This window comes from Hippoglossus hippoglossus, chromosome 13 (genome assembly GCF_009819705.1).
Source record: "Hippoglossus hippoglossus isolate fHipHip1 chromosome 13, fHipHip1.pri, whole genome shotgun sequence".
Classification (NCBI taxonomy): Eukaryota; Metazoa; Chordata; class Actinopteri; order Pleuronectiformes; family Pleuronectidae; genus Hippoglossus; species Hippoglossus hippoglossus.
Window position 1 is genome coordinate 27754215 of NC_047163.1, and position 17758 is coordinate 27771972.

General features: G+C 41.4%; 1 protein-coding gene across 5 annotated transcripts in view; it reads left to right on the forward strand.

The window, feature by feature from the left end:
* The first annotated feature begins 6423 nt into the window (after positions 1-6423).
* The window catches only part of LOC117772552 (RNA-binding protein Musashi homolog 2-like), a 163535-nt gene continuing 152200 nt past the window's right edge, over positions 6424-17758 (forward strand). For all 5 annotated transcript variants that reach the window (XM_034603791.1, XM_034603792.1, XM_034603793.1 and 2 more), the window contains exons 1-5: positions 6424-6485; positions 7259-7299; positions 7492-7573; positions 7902-7986; positions 15853-15894. In XM_034603791.1, the coding sequence (XP_034459682.1) occupies positions 6424-6485; positions 7259-7299; positions 7492-7573; positions 7902-7986; positions 15853-15894 (312 nt within the window). The remainder of the gene's footprint in view (positions 6486-7258; positions 7300-7491; positions 7574-7901; positions 7987-15852; positions 15895-17758) is intronic.

Genomic DNA, 17758 nt, shown 5'->3' on the forward strand with positions numbered 1-17758 from the left:
GGAGCTTGTTGGCTCCAACACACCAGGGGGCACTGCTATTCCCTCTACAGTACAGACAGCCTGGGCCGGATTTGTAGCAAGGCAATCAAATCCCCTGTAGAAAGATCTGGGATTGAAAGATGTCAGAAAGACGACAGAGTCAATTCCTTTTAACAGCTGAATGTCAGCTAATGTCATCAATTAAAATGCATCAAGTTGTAAGGTAAACATCCTTGCTATTTTTGCTATGGCACAATTAGTCGTGTGGGGGCGGTGCTCTAAGCTCGCTATGACTTTACATTTTGAGCTTTTGTTTGGTATAGGGCAGAGGAGAGAAGCAGAACCTTTCACTAGCTGAATGAGTATTATTGCTCTCAACCATCCAACAAGTTCCAGGTGTTTAAACCCAGGTAAAAAACAACATTTAGGTTTTTATTTTGTGTGACAAAAAAGAATGTTATGTGTTCAAGTTTTCTCCATTGATTTTTAAGGCATAGACTACTATGATAAAATACACTACCGTTCAAAAGTTTGGGGTCACTTAGAAATTTCCTTATTTTTCAAAGAAAAGCACTGTTTTTTTCAATGAAGATAACATTAAATTAATCAGAAATACACTCTATACATTGTTAATGTGGTAAATGACTATTCTAGGTGGAAACGTCTGGTTTTTAATGAAATATCTACATTGGTGTATAGAGGCCCATTTCCAGCAACTATCACTCCAGTGTTCTAATGGTACATTGTGTTTGCTAATCGCCTTAGAAGACTAATGGATGATTAGAAAACCCTTGAAAACCCTTGTGCAATTATGTTAGCACAGCTGAAAACTGTTTTGCTGGTGAGAGAAGCTATAAAACTGGCCTTCCTTTGAGCTAGTTGAGTATCTGGAGCATCACATTTGTGGGTTCGATTATACTCTCAAAATGGCCAGAAAAAGAGAACTTTCATGTGAAACTCGCCAGTCTATTCTTGTTCTTAGAAATGAAGCCTATTCCATGCGAGAAATTGCGAAGAAACTGAAAATTTCCTACAACGGTGTGTACTACTCCCTTCAGAGAACAGCACAAACGGGCTCTAACAAGAGTAGAAAGAGAAGTGGGAGGCCCCGGTGCACAACTCAGCAAGAAGACAAGTATATTAGAGTCTCTAGTTTGAGAAATAGACGCCTCACAGGTCCTCAACTGGCAGCTTCTTTAAATGGTACCCGCAAAACGCCAGTGTCAACGTCTACAGTGAAGAGGCGACTCCGGGATGCTGGCCTTCTAGGCAGAGTGGCAAAGAAAAAGCCATATCTGAGACTGGCCAATAAAAAGAAAAGATTGATATGGGCAAAAGAACACAGACATTGGACAGAGGAAGATTGGAAAAAAGTGTTATGGACAGACGAATCAAAGTTTGAGGTGTTTGGATCACACAGAAGAACATTTGTGAGACGCAGAACAGGTGAAAAGATGCTGGAAGAGTGCCTGACGCCATCTGTCAAGCATGGTGGAGGTAATGTGATGGTCTGGGGCTGCTTTGGTGCTGGTAAAGTGGGAGATTTGTACAAGGTAAAAGGGATTTTAAATAAGGAAGGCTATCACTCCATTTTGCAACGCCATGCCATACCCTGTGGACAGCGCTGGATTGGAGCCAATTTCCTCCTACAACAGGACAATGACCCAAAGCACACCTCCAAATTATGCAAGAACTATTTAGGGAAGAAGCAGGCAGCTGGTATGCTGTCTGTAATGGAGTGGCCAGCGCAGTCACCAGATCTCAACCCCATTGAGCTGTTGTGGGAGCAGCTTGACCGTATGGTACGCAAGAAGTGCCCATCAAGCCAATCCAACTTGTGGGAGGTGCTTCAGGAAGCGTGGGGTGAAATTTCTACAGATTACCTCAACAAATTAACAGCTAGAATGCCAAAGGTCTGCAATGCTGTAATTGCTGCAAATGGAGCATTCTTTGACGAAAGCAAAGTTTGAAGAACAAAATTAATATTTCAAATAAAAATCATTATTTCTAACCTTGTCAATGTCTTGACTATATTTTCTATTCATTTTGCAACTCATTTGATAAATAAAAGTGTGAGTTTTCATGGAAAACACGAAATTGTCTGGGTGACCCCAAACCTTTGAACGGTAGTGCATATCAATGAGATAGAAAATAGAAAGTTACAAAGAAACACAAAAGCTGATGTGGAGAGTTTTCTCAGCTATCAGAAATTTGTTATATTTACTAATCCTGACTGTCACAGACATATCGACCCCACAGTTTATCTGTGAGGAATCACAGAGGACTGAAAACTGAGTTGTTCAGAGAGTGGGCTGAAGATATGTCCAGCAGATGGCAGTAGAGGTTAGCAGGAGATGGACTGAACCTTCAACTTGATACTTCTACAGCTGCTACCACAGACTGAAAGGAATAAATGTTAATTGAATTATTTCTAATGATTTAATTCAATAATAATGATTTTTTTAAGCAAATATCTCAAGAAAAGTTTCTTAAAATTATGTTCTTCTTTACATTCCCTACAGATGTAAAACCAAGCTTTCAAATCTTTCCTTTTCTGAACAGATGTAGGTAAGGATGAGGATGTAGAAGGGTGGTAAATAAGGGGAAGGAAGGGTGGGTCGAGAGATCTGAGACAAACGGAGCAGGATGGGTTGACTGGTATAAGAAGGGTCGATGGGTAATTGGAGTAGTGGTCGAGGCGTGGTCCTGCTCCCATACCAAAGCTAAATTATTTACTTCATTTCAGTAGCATGGACCACATCACAACAGTGTAACGTTTGAATCTTTCAATGGAAATTCAGACTGTATTCAATTTTGCGGATGGATGAATGGATGTAAAGGGCAAAGATGAATATGATTGAAGGATGTCTCTGTCAGGCTGGGCTGGGAGGATATGCCGTGAACTGGGCGGATGGAGACTCAGTGTGGGGGTTCCGTCTCAGGCGCATTTCTGCCCAAGCTGGTGTTGGACCCCCAAAAAATTTAGATTTAAATTGAGCTCAGTTGAGTTTTGGCTTGACGGATATCGTTGAGGTTATTGAGGATGTAGGAACGATATGCTTGTGATGACTTGCAGCCAAAGACCTGGGTGGTTTGATCTGAGATGCCCAGCCTGGCCGCAGTGGATGTTGCTCTGATGCAGAAGGAATGGCAGGAACAGTGATCGTACGAAAATGCCTGAAATGAGTACCTGGAGCTGATGTATTTGGCCAAGTGGGTCTGGATGGTTGAGGAGGAGATTTTTTTAATAGTACGAGCGTGGGTGATAATATGGCATATAGACATGATGTCTGGAGAGGGGAAGGGTGGTATGATGCGTGAAATGCCTTGAAACAATTCCAGCCGGTGAAGTAGGCTGAGAGAAGGCTTGGGGCGAGGCTGTTAAGGATGGCTTCTTGGGAGGCGTGAATGAGGATTTCCAACTGTGGAGCTAGTTGAAAACTGTGGCTAAATACTATGGGACTGGTATGGGATGAGTATCCTATTCTGGGGCAAAGATTTTTGAAATGAGAACCGAGACGGTGAATCTGTGATGTTTTTCAGGTAACCGGGGATGTGGGCTGCTGCTGCTGATCATCAATCAATCAATCAATCTAATTTTATTTGTATAGCCCATATTCACAAATCACAATTTGTCTCATAGGGCTTTAACAAGGTGTGACATCCTCTGCCCTTAACCCTCAACAAGGAAAAACTACTAAAAAACCTTTTAACAGGGTAAAAAGAAGGTAGAAACCTCAGAGAGAGCCACATGTGAGGGATCCCTCTCCCAGGACGGACAGAAGTGCAATAGATGTCAAGTGTAATGGAGAACATCAGAAAGATAAGGGTTTTAGCAGCATTGATTAGAATAAACACTTTGTAGCATAACTGAAGGTCAATGAATTGATGGATTATTGTCAGTAATGGTCGAGTATCTGAGGAGAAATATTATATATCAAGCAGTCCTGCTGCAATCATAGTCCATGGTCAGCAGCCACCACGATCGTGGTCCACCACCACTATCAGATGCCAACACGATACAGGATCCGCCATTACGATCGCGATCCACTGTCATAATCCACGATGTGGCCGCAGCCGTGGCCCTGGATCTGCGGACGATAAGGCAAAGGGACTCTGGGGAAGAAGTCAAGTCAGTAACATGTATTGATGAGATATCAATTTCTTTGATGTGATAAGGAGGGAGAAGAGGAAGGAGAAGCTGGGAAGAGAAGCTCCATGTGTCATGTGTCCCCCGACATTCTAGACCTATAGCAGCTGATGAAGCAACATGTCATCCAGTGTAACAATGTGTGCCAATGTGATGTGTCTTGGGATGACAATGGTACTCTGCGGCACAGATGAATGAGATAAATCAGGCTTTGCTTCACACACAGATACCAGTCAGTAGAGTCAAATTACCTGGATTTGTTGACAATAAGGGCATAATAGAGGTTCACCAGATGCATCCTTTCAAGACAGCTTGAATTATGAAGAGAATGTGTGTTTCACTCCCTATTCTATACCTCAGTTAGAGCTAGCACTCTGAGCTGGTACTTCACTGTTTGATACGTGCCCCAGCAGACTAGGCCATGTGCAGGGCTGTCTCTGCCAGCTGTTAGATGAAGCTCTGCTTTGATGTGCAGAGCTACAGCTCTTTGATGGTGGTTCATTACAATTAGAACCAACAGCATTTGTTTTAAGGCCTCCTTGATGTGACTGCTCCATGAAGGACATATTTTAATTTGAACTAAATATCCCACAGTGTGTCTGTCATGGCACTGAGGCAGCCCCAGTGGAATGCAGTATGTTTCATTTACAGCTAGACTTTCTTCTAGGGCTGCAGTCAGATGCCAGTAGGAGATCGAGATGTTATGCTTTCACTATAGGGACATTTTTTTATGGTCCATTCAAACACAGTTGATAAAACAGTACTGAATAAATGATTGTTACACGCTGCCCCTAGTACTATTTTTTCTCCCCCTTTTTTCCCTCACTCCTTTTCCTCTCTGGTGTGTGTGATGAGCTTGATTACGCAAAGCGGCATTTAAGGGAGGCTAGAGAGGCGCTTTCTCTCTCTGTCTCTCTCTTTGCCATCAGAGTTTGCCGGCAGCCACTGCCATCATGGCACAGTATTTATTGTTTGTTTCCTTTTGAGTTGTGGGTCTGCAAGTCTTCTTGGTTTTTGTGGTTGGTCCAGATCTTCCCATTTTTCTGTTCTTTTTGGCCAGGCCACCACACTCCCACAGACTAATTTAACATAATTTGTTTGTCTTTGTTTTAACCATTTCTCTGGCTGGCTTATTATGTTGTGGTCTCAAGGTTGAGCCAAGCTAAATTTTTGAGGCTGTAGCCGTAAAAATTATATCGAATATTAAAAACAAATAAACTGCCACTACACTACCTTCCTGTTAAATTTAGAATAGAATTTAAAATCCTCCTCCTCAAGTATGAATAATAATAATATGGCACCATCATACCTTAAAGAGCTCATAATGTATCACCCCACTAGAACACTGCGCTCCCAGAATTCAGGCTTACTTGTCATCCTTAAAGAGTAGGAGGCAGAGCCTTTAGTTCCTCTCCTGTGGAATCATCTCCCAGTTTTGTTCGTGAGGCAGACACCCTCTGTACATTTAAGAGTAGGCTTAAAACCTTCCTTTTTGATAAAGCTTATAGTTAGAGCTGGTTTAGTTCTGTTTTAGACCTATAACAGCAGTTATGATGCTATAGATTGACTCGAAACGGTGTAATTTACACCATGTTTTTAGCCTAAAGGTGCACTGATTTCCTCCTCTGGATCCGCGTTCATGTTCGCACACCACACACACTGCACACAAGCTCTCGCTCAAGGGTAAGCGCGGGGTGAGCGGTAGCATCGCTACTTCTGGTAGCGGACATTTAGGCTTAAAACATGGTGTAAATGAAACCGCTTCGAGTTGACTTTGAATGTCGGGGCTTACAGACACTTGGATGACACCACAAGAGCAGTATGGAGGCATTTACACTCTCCCTTCACACTCATATTCTATTATTCCTATCACACTCTACAACTCTTTTTCAACCCAACTAGTTTTCAACTGCGGTTGGACACACCTGCCCATAGACATGTATGTCTATGGATTTACTTGTTTTAACTTGAGTACAGTTGTGAGTTGCATTTAAGGCGCTCAGCTGAATGGATTATTATATTTTGTGAAGAAAGAAGCCCATCCTTGATGCTACATGTCATCTCATTAAAACCGTCAGGAATGCACATCTCTATTTGGAGGTAATGTGGGCGGGTTGTGGAAAGCTGACGTCAGTGTGGTTGGCCGGTGACGGTGGAGGAGGGACCACAGACCGGACTGATCCCACGTGTGACGGAGTGCTGTGTTCGCGGCTCACTGGCTCTGCCGCTTAGTTCCGCCTGCCGTCCAACTGCCTGTTTGCATCCGCCAGTCACTGCCTGGAGCTGGGTCAGATATGGAGGGAGACGGGAGCCAAACCACATTAGGAAGTCCGACCGATCCGCTGCACGACCCGGGGTAAGGTTACAGCCCTTCAATACGAACGTGGTTGTTGTTTTTAAACCGAACAATTGCAAACTGTAACTGACAGTTACTGCCTCCAGTCCGGTCAGCTGCAGCCCTGCTAATGTTTCCAAACGGACCTGCCCCCTTATAGCGGAGTGTTCTCCTGGATCAGTCCGATTTATGCCCTTATTACTCGTATGGGAATAACAATACTGACATATTTATTATTGGACGTACAAGTGTTTAAAACGAGTGTTTAATGCTTTTTTTTAAAGTAAAGGTTTCCTAGTAAAGTAATAGTCGCACTTTATTGAAATGAAACACGACATTTTGCATGTGCTTCGCTCTGCTCCTCGCACTGACTAAGCTGTGGTTTGATGGAGCAGGTGAGGATTGTGTTACAGTCCAACCTACGTGAAAAGTTGAACCCAGCTCTTATTCGTCGATCAGTGATTTACACATGTTTGCCGAATTGAAGACTGTGTTCGTGTCAGGAGTTGACAACCTTAACCCTTGTTCTACCCGGTATGTTCCTCTGTCAAGAAGTCAGCGGGATTTAACTGCCATATGTTTTGAACGGAGCTTCGCCTGACTCCTGGTCCACAGCCGGGGCCCGGGGACGTTATGGGGCTGCTGCTTGCTCGGCTTTCTAAACGGGCGGACTCTTCATCACATTGCCTTGGTCTTTGTCCCTTGTCCCGAGCTCTTTAATTCTCTGCAGCCGGTTAAACACTGCAAGAAACGTCAAAATGGACATAGTGAAATTATGTTTTTTCCTTTGGCAGGAAAATGTTTATCGGTGGCCTCAGCTGGCAAACTTCACCAGGTAATGACATCTCTCTCTCTCTCTCTCTCTCTCTCTCTCTCTCTCTCTCTCTCTCTCTCTCGTCCTCCAATTGACCCCTCCTATGTATAACTGTGACATTCACTGCTGACAACACATTTTCATCTTTTATTGAGCGAGGAAATAAAACAAACTAAAACTGTAACCTTCTTTTATTCTGTTTTCCCCCCACAGACAGCCTTACAGATTATTTTATTAAATTCGGGGAAATCAGAGAAAGCATGGTGATGAGAGATCCAACGACAAAACGGTCAAGGTAAACAAACATTTCCTCTGTTAATGGGAAAAATGCACATTTTGTATTTTTTACTGATATTTTAACTAGAGTGGTTATGATAGGGTAATGCAGTTTGACATTGGCTATGGAGCTATGGAGAATATTCCCTCTACTGACAGTATTCATTAAATCTTAGAATAACATGACTACCATAAATTAAAGAAGTTGTTTAATATATGGGGGCATAGACAAGTAAAATAGACAAAATATTAGATTAATAAAGATTAACAACATGGCATCATAGTGTTGTGTCAATTGAAAACTGATTGACAATCTCGTCATATTCTTGTGTGTGGTTTCTCAACAGGGGTTTTGGCTTCATCACTTTTGCAGATGCTGCCAGCGTAGATAAAGTGTTAGCACAGACGCAGCACGAGTTAGACTCTAAACGGGTAGGTTCCCCTTTTTATTCTGATTGCATGATAGACATTGACGTCTTTTATTTCTATAATTCATGTGTATCATAGTCACAAACACCTGGTGGGAACAGAACTTGGTGACTGGGAGTCCTTACAGTGAAAAAAGGGACTCTCTCTCTCACACACACACACACACACACACACACACACACACACACACACACACACGCGTACACTTACATATCCAGATGTTTGTTTTCCTGAAACACAAACTAAATCAAAGCCAAGTTTGAAGCTCTGGTTGATTTAGTTTGTGTTTTTGCAATTTAAGCGGTTTTCCTCAGGCTTCTCTTTAGTGAAATCAGCAGATATCTGATCAGCATACCCAGGATTTCAGTAGATGGAAAGGAGTATATGGGTGGGGGTGGATGAGCAACCCTCTTCCAGGACAGAAGGATTAACAGATGCAATATGGGTCTTATGTACAGTTCGAAAGGAAGCTAAATATGGAATGTACTGATGAATGCAGATAAAAAAAGTTCTTCTAATTTTTAATCCAGTGAGAGCTGTTTTTGTGATGTAATGTGGGGACTTCAACTGCTTTTTAATACCATTGATTTTTTATTACATATACTGTCCTGTTAAGGACAAAATACATAGATTTTTTTAATGAAGCCAGATAAATGTTGAAGGTCAAGTAACTGTTGAAGCCAGTGTTTTCATCTTGGTCACATTCAGTGACACCCCCCACCCACTTTCCCTGTTCAGTAGCAAGCTGAAGTTTGAGGAAATTTGTGTGTGAGCAGCGCTGGTTGAACAAAGTAGGTCAACATGGGAAATTGTTGAGAAAGTCTGTGACAGCTGATTTACTCAGGTACTGAGGTACACAGGCACAGGCTCTAGCTGGGCTATAATGTGTTTGTGTCATGTGTAGGGTGGAGGTGCGGGTGGGGTGTTACGTCTTGGAATGGACGAGGACCCAAATGCAGATGCCGCACGAGGACAGATTCAATAACCAGTCTTAAATATGCCCTATGAGTAGGTGAACAGTCAGGAAGGCAGAGGTCACCCAAAACACAAAAGCAGATAGATAGATACTTTATTGATCCCAAGGGAAATTTAAAAATAAAATGTTCAATAAACACTGAAAAAATGCTATAATATTGACAGAAAAAATGACAAGACAAACTGACACTGAAAAATGGGAAACAGAGACAGCTGAATTCTTCTCTTGTGATCACTTCTGATCGTGATGTATGCCATGCTCCACATGCAATGGTTTTTATCGAGTAACAGTTTACTGGTTTGTCCGATGTCACTGTGTTAGTGTGTGTGTAAGTTGGCGCGATCTTGTGAGAGAGAGGTAAAGAGAGAGGGGCAGAAGAGGAGTCAGGAGGGGATGAATTCATCTTGTGCAGCTGTGCTGTTAAGAAAGATTTGAACAATTTAACCCTTTGATACACAAGCTATGCAAACCCCTTCTACTGCACAACATGGGTGAAAAATGACCCGTACTCATTTCCTATGTTATTTCATGCATTGCTGAGTGTTTCTTTGCTATATCTTTTGAAATAAATTTATTTCATCATTTAATATTCTATGTTTTCATTAAATATCTTGTTTTTGATTACCAGAAATCATTACTTTCTTTGTTCCTTTCTTACTTTATGAACAAAAACATTTTTTTGTATTACTACATCAAGTTTGCACACATGGATAAAAAATAACCATACTATAGACATACTAGACATACTATAATAATTATTTAGATAAAATAATTATGTTCGCAGTGATTTGGACCAAACAATAATATATTCGATTTTTAAAATATGTTTATTTGTCACTTCTTCTTACATAACGTACACATCACTGACAATCGATAACACTGATATTGAACTGTAATGTATCTGTAGTGTAACTGTAGTATAAATGTGTGGACTTCAGCTGTTAGATATACATATACATTACATATACTGTCCTGTTAAGGACAAAATACATAGATTTTTCTTATGAAGCCAGATAAATGTTGAAGGTCAAGTAACTGTGGAAACCAGGGTTTTCATCTGGGCTACAAGCTGGGTCACCTGAGAGAGGGTGCATTATTAGGACTGCCTCTAGGCAATTTCATTTCATCCGTTTCAATTCACTTGGATTCATTGATTAACTGATTAGATTTCGGTGGTCAAAGGTCAGGGTTTTAACCTCTTGAATATGATATCTCAAGACTGCTTCAGGGAATTTGTTCAACTTTTGACCTTATATGAATCTGGAAAAAACTATTTTAATCAAACTATGATTTTGGTTTTCTAAAGCATCCAATTGAACTGGTTCTTCAGGCAACCTATAAACAATCGGTTCTTTGTGGAACCTTAAATTTTAAACTTTTCATTACAACATATGTAAAAGCAACATCAAGTTCAACATGTTTGGTTGAACATCTAAGTAACCATCCAGGGCACCACAAGGCATCCAGAAAGGGCAATGTCTTTCTTAAGTTTTTGGGATACCAAACATGGAAGATGTGATAGAATAAAAAGGCAGCAGCCAGGTCAGGTGAGATGTCCATGCTGCCACCATCAAGATGCATCTAAATGCGTCTTATTTATTTGGTAATAAGCAAGATGTTTTTAAGGAAGCACAATAAACCTTTCCCAACAGTTAGGCAAGGAGACTGGGAAAAAAATGCATAAATAAAAAAAAAAGATAAAACCTGTTGTTGTTCCTGACCAAAAGACCAGAGGATTGATCAGATTCTGATGAATTAGAAAAGACATGTTTGCACATCATCTATAGCTTTTAAAACAGGAATTTGAAACCTTAAAGTAGAATAAATGTTATGTTTGAATAATACGAACAACAAACAAACTCAAAATAGTTACAGAACGTGAGACAGAATACTTCACCTTATCAATAATAAACAGCTGTTGTGCGTCCCCTTTGAAGACTGACGGTAGGAGGAGTATTACAGCATTGATAATCTGGCCTGAAAAAAGCAAAGACATTGTAAAGACAAAGGTGATATTCTCAATAACACACTCCATGGAACATGGTAAAGTTCAAAATTCAAATTTAAAGTAATTAATATATATAGAATTTTGTTTTTCAAATGATTACTTACCCACCCATGTTAACTGATGCAGCTGTGCAGACTGCAGGTCAAACAGCAGCTCAGAGCTTCACACTCCTCCGTGATCTGCAGTGGTAGTTTCCACTTCCGTACCAGTTCATTACACAGTTTGAGCAAATCTGGCAAGAAATCACACTGATAATTATTATAAACAATATAATTGTAAAATATAACAGGAATTAATCTAATTATAAAACAATATGCATTTGCTGTTCTCCCACATAAGTTTAACCTTTAAAATCTGCCCAAACACTAAATATATACTAAATAGTATCAGTGATACTATCATTTATTGTGTTAAATTAACAAAGTAGCTAACGTAGCTAATGCTAACGTGGCTAATGTTAACTAGCAAGCTAATATAGTAACGATAATTGTGAAAACCGTAATATTTCCTCTGACAATAATCGTGGTACCAAAATTTCACAATACAATTCTCAATACAATATTGAACTGTTCAGTACAGCATCCACGGTCCAACACATGCTTGTGAATTGGTGTATTTTTGGTTTTGCGTATAACTAGCTTCTATTCATTATATTTCTCTCCGAATTTGGTCTGTTTGTGTGGGCCTGTGAGTCCATGCACTGAGATGAGGAAACGCCTCCCCCAAGCAAATATCCAATCACTATGCGCTTAAGTTGGGGGAAGCTGACAATACTGGTGTCAGATTTCACACATTTCTTAAACATGGCGAGCGGTGAAGAGAGGCAGCAATATGAGGAAGCACCTTTGTTTCAAATCTGTGGTGTGGGTGTTACGTTTAATGGAGATTTGGACCCAGATGCAGGACAGACTCGAGGATGCAGTTTAACAGTTAATTGAAATGGAGAGTAATGGTGGGATTCACAGGCAGGCAGAACAGTGGTGGAGTGGCATTGAGGGATCCAGTGGCTTCAGCAGGCGGGAGAGGGGAATAGTGAAGATGTCTGGCGGCAGACAGGTTAGCAGGTGGTGTTGATCAGGAGCTGGCAGGCTGGGATGGTTCTGAACACAAGGAAACAAGAAGTTAGGTATGAGCACAGGCAAGGTAACATAGAGACGTAGCTACCACTGTAGTGGATGGAATGATCTGGGGAAGACTGAGAGGAAAGCTGGGGTGGAAGTACTGCAGGAGGTGATTAGGTGATGAGCGTCAGGTGTGCCAGCTGCCAGAGCTCAGGAGCAGGAAGCCCCGTCCAATCACACACACACACACACACACACACACACACACACACACACACACACACACACAAAAGGGGGGTGGGGACACAGAAAGACTGGTGGAGAGACCATGACAGTGGGGACATTTCGGTTTCGGCCTTGAGTATAATGGCGAGGAAGAGAAAACAGTGAACAAAAAAATGACTGTCTGCAAGCTTTCCTTGACAAATATATTTGAATGGAAACTTCTAACATGACTGCACATCTGCGGCGGCATCACCCAGTGATATCACTGTCTGGAAGCAGGATAGCCGAGCAGGTAACACCGTCATCCAAAAAGCTACAGTCACTCGCCTATGCCTACCATCATACATACCACACTGGTTCAGAGAGACACAAAAAATGATCAAGGGCAGTGGGGGTGTTTATTGCCAAAGATTTGCCACCATTTTTGGTGGTTGGAGATGTGGGCTTTCATCACCTTGTGAAAACGCTCGATCCGCTTAACAAAGTACCCAGTAGCACATTTTTCTGCACCAAGGTAATTCCAGACCTCTATGAAACAACACGCAAAGGTATCGAAAACTCATTGGCTAAACCAGCGGAGAAATGCTCGTCCCGTGTGAACAGCCAGGCGGCTGCGTGCTTGGGAACGGCGCTGCGCTGCCTCGCAGCCTCGCAGCCTCGCTGCCTCCGGTGTAAACCCGGCGTAATGAGTGTGGGGGGACAGGGGGGACGGGGGCCAAGACCATGTAGGGAGACTTCCAGTTCCTTGTTACGACACAAAACCCAGGAAGCTCAATCGAGTCACTCAAGCATGACGTTTCTGACTTAGAGGAACCATAACAAAACGCGCAAGTGTTTTTTTCCCAGAGGTTTTGGGTTGGTAGACATGCCAGATACCCACATTAACCTGTAGAAGCACTAACAAAGTGGAATTTGCATGCTATGTCCCCTTTAAGTAGATTTTTCACATATCTGTACTTTACTTGAGTATTTATTTTCCTGACGACTTTTTACTTTTACTCGAACTTGAACACAAATTTCTGTACTTTCTACTTCTTATATTCTCAAAACTGGAGCAGTGAAGGTTGGCGCAACGCGCGCCTTTACGCACGGCGCACTTCTCTCTCGCTCACTTGCGTGCCCCCTGCCTTGGTCGACTGGGGTCGAGCAGGCTGTACCGGTAATGATCCCTCCGCACCTTCAGAAACTTTGTTAAGCGTTCGATCATCTTCTCGGCGCTCCGCCAGGGCCGTGACCAACTCTGGCAGGGCCGATCCAAGGACCTCACTAAACCATCCAATGGGTAGTAGCGATGTGTGTACAAAGGGCAGGGACTTCATCAACGCAAGCACATTCCCCATCCATTTATTCCCTTTAGAATTATCCAGGTGCTCATGCAGGAGCTCGGTTGAGTTCAGTCTTTATTATTCTGTCTGAAATTTGGCATGCAGCAAAACTAGACTGTGTCCAGTGATTTTTTTTCCTTCTCTGTACTAGCACTGTGCAGGTTGTTAACAACAGAGGAAAACTATCCTATTTTGTGTGCCTCGAACTTGTTTCCTTTTGCTGAGTTATCATAAGGGGCATTGTGTATCATTCCTGCTACTGATTAGAAAGTGAAAGGTCCATGTTTAGTGATATTTACAGAATTTGTTCGTGGTTATACTTTGGTCTATTAGTGGTCTTAGGCAGACACAAGAGGCACTTGTTTATTCTGTTGTGTTGGTTCTTTGTTGTCCATAGAAGTTCAGATGCACTAGTCCAATACTATTTGAAATTATACAGTATATGTATATTTTTGTTATAATTTTTCACTCAGTTGAAATAAATCCTGAAGAGAACAATTTTTTATTTTTGTGTCTGTATAGGCCTACTATAAAAAGCACTTTGCATTTTTAATTTTGGTTTACTTTTGATACTTAAGTACATTTCAACACCAGATACTTTTGATACTTAAGTACATTTGATATTAGCTACTTTAAGACTTTGACTCAAGTCATTTTCTTATGGGTGACTTTTACTTTTACCAGAGTCACTTTCAGGTAAGATATCTGTACTTTTACTCAAGTATGGCTTTCAAGTACTTAATACACCACTGTACAATTCACAAGCAATGTGTATAAATGGAAACGTTTGTTTTGCTTATAAGTAAAATAAAGAAATAGTTTTGTAATAGAAAAAATGCTTTTTATTTACTCCTTAACCCTTTACTGTTCCTGTACAATTCGCCTAAAATGCCTCCAGAACCGAACCACACCGTAAACCTTGACCAAAAAAATGAGGTATGCATTGAACCATGGGCTAACTGTATTGTTGCATCCCTAGCAGATACACAGCATTTCCAAACTCACATTATTTCTCAGTACTTCCAACCTGGAGAAAGTCATCCATGCCCTCATATCCTCATGCCTTGATTGCAGCAACTTGTTATTCGTCATCACTCAGTCCTTGTTCTTGATGCAGCAGCAACACACACACACACACACACACACACACACACACACACACACACACACACACACACACACACACACATACACACACACACATATCATCACTTAAGTCAGGCCCCATTTGGCCCCATATTCACTTGACTTGTTTGTTACTATAAAAAAGCATATTATTGATCATTACCATGGTAGACAGTGAGTGATGGAAATTGCTTAACATTTCCATCTTGATGGTCAATAAAACAAGAAACATACTCCTTCACAGCTGGAGAGCCCCCAACGTTTCAGAGACGTACGCATGCGCCACCGGTTCGACATATGAATACAATAAAATTATTATTACTAAATATACTAGTTTTATATTTACTTTATACTGATTTTGTGTGTTTTTTAAAGAAAACAAACTTAAAGAGCTTTTCTTTGACTTTTCTTTGAGCACACAGCCATTGAAATCTGAGTGGAGATAAACAGTGCTGCTTAAAGCTGTTCACTATTATGCCACCAGTGTATTTATTTGTCTATCATAGAGTGCTGAAATACATTTTCAGCCTAGATGATGTTAATATGAATTCTAGATGTTCAGTGTCCCTCTCTTAGTGGGTGTGGAACCCCATTAGACATGCTTAGGTCTAAAACAGTGCGGTGGAGGGGCTCTCCGGCTCTGCAGGTCGATGATATTTGATAAATCAGAAACCTCCTTCACCATTATGTTGGTCAGATTTTAATGACAGTCATCAACGACGGACCAAATTTTCAGATGATGCTGCTGATAACAGTACTACTTGATAGTAGTCGTGATAATATGTGAGCGAACTATATGCTATTCCTTTCTTGTATTTCTGGGAGAGCAGCTACCCAGAGCATGTCTTTTGCCCCTAGTGGTTGTGTGGTTTTCAAACATCGCATAAATTCTTACTGTGTGTTTGCTTTTGCATCATGTACAGTACATGTACGCGTCACTTCCTCTAAATCCCCCGGGTGTAATTGTGCACTTAAATTAGTGCAGGAATGGTGGACTGAAAAGGTAGCACTCATAGGAGCATATATATCATCTCCTCAGCACTATTGATTTACTCCTGGAGTTTTCATGTTATGTTTTTTAGGATGTGAGTCATTCGTTGTGTCTTTGTTTTATGACTTAACTTGTTTGATGTTCTTTCTCTCCTGCAGATTGACCCTAAAGTTGCCTTTCCTAGACGCACTCAACTCAAGGTAAGAAGACGTCTCTCCTTCATGCTACGGGTTAGGGTTATGCAACTTGTAATGTCACCTTTATACATATGAAACAATGGAAATGCTAATCCAAGACAAAACAGACTGATGTTTTTTGCTACACTACAAACACAGGGTATGGTGAAGATAAGACATTAGGTGCATGTGGACTGTGATTGATATCTGAGATATTCCTATTAGACAGAGACAGCTGCTGTCTCTTTGGTGGTTGAGGTAGAGTAAAGAGAACATGCTCTCTTTAAGGTGGGATATAACCATTGAAGTGAAGATGACCAGCAAGGGACGTTCCCTGTTGCAGGGTTGCACTAGGTTGTTTTTTGTCTGCTTAAAATGAACTCGTTCAAGTCAAAGCTGGCAGATTTGTTAGTGACTGTGTGGAAGGCTTTTGAACACTTGTACAACAGTGGGCATATATGGTGTTACACATTACAAAGCTTCGAAATGTCTCTCCTTTTTGAGCCATTTTGGGTGGTGAAGCAGGGAAGCATTTGCATTCATCATTTGATAAACATGAAATTGACACAAGGACATACACAACAATAGACCAGGGGTCTCATTTATAAAACAGTGAGTGGGATTCATACTAAAAGTGTACGTGCGCAAAAAAGCCGGAGTCCTGATAGAGTCACTGCATCAAGCGATGAGAAGAGGAAGCGAAACTTTCTGACACTGACATCGAGGTGTTTGTTAGTGAGGTGGGGGTGAAGAGAGATTTTATGGGACAGCAGTGATGTCACTAATAAAGAAAATACACTGATACTCTGCTGCTGCTGTGGATAATACAATGTGTGAGAGTGAGTACGATAGAAAGAACAGAATTTGAGGGAACTTGTTGTATTGTCTGTTCGTATTTTAATCATCCAAAACTGCAGGATTATTAAATTCAGAGACAGCTGTGATGTCTCCAATCTATAGAATTTAACAGAATTATTATCATATGCTCGTGTTTGTACTGGGATGGTTCGGTTCCGTCGGTCGATCTGTGGGATACTGGACACAGTTCAGCTCAGAGATCACAGATCACAGATCAATAGAATCTATATCAGCTGATCAGACAACGCGTCATCCTTCCATTCGCGTGCATCCATCACGCAGCATCACGCACCAGTGTCACGGCAGTATTTATTTATTGAGAGCAACCGGACCGATTCCCTCACATCAGTGGATCCTCACCTCAACTCTGGGATATTAATTGGAAAGTTTTCTTCATTTCTTGTAAGTAATCTCCAGTGTGCTCTGTGCGCTCTGTGCGCCTGATGGCACAGTCAGGTTCACTGCAGTGATTTAATACACGCACAGTGTTAGCAGATACTGTTAAAAACTGTTAATGACTCGGCTCTGTAACTGCGCTGTTTAATGGAATCTGAACGTAATTTGCTGTAAGTTGTTTTATATATTTTTCAATTAAAAGGTTCGTATTAGAACAATTATGTCGCGCGAGCACAACTAAAGCTGTTTTAATGTTCATGATGAAGTGGATCAATAATTTGGCTTCAGTTCACCACCTCACGTCTGCATCGCCACTTTCCCGTCTCCAAAACGTTCGTACGCATGGGTCAGAGTTTGTGTGGAAATACACACATTTTCCCGTCAAGTTTGTTTTTACAAATCCCAACGTTTGCGTGAGAAGTGGCGTACGTACGTTTCAGGCCCCGTTTTGTGCGTACGCAACGGTTATAAATGAGACCCCAGGACCTGCATCTTCAGGGCAAACTCATCAGTGAAGAAAAGACGAAGGATTCTTTCTGCCCTGAGTTGTGATGTTATTGCTGCTCCAGCAGCAGCAATGAAGGCAGATAGAGGACATGTATCGGTTCTGATCAGTGTGCATGGCAGCTACCTC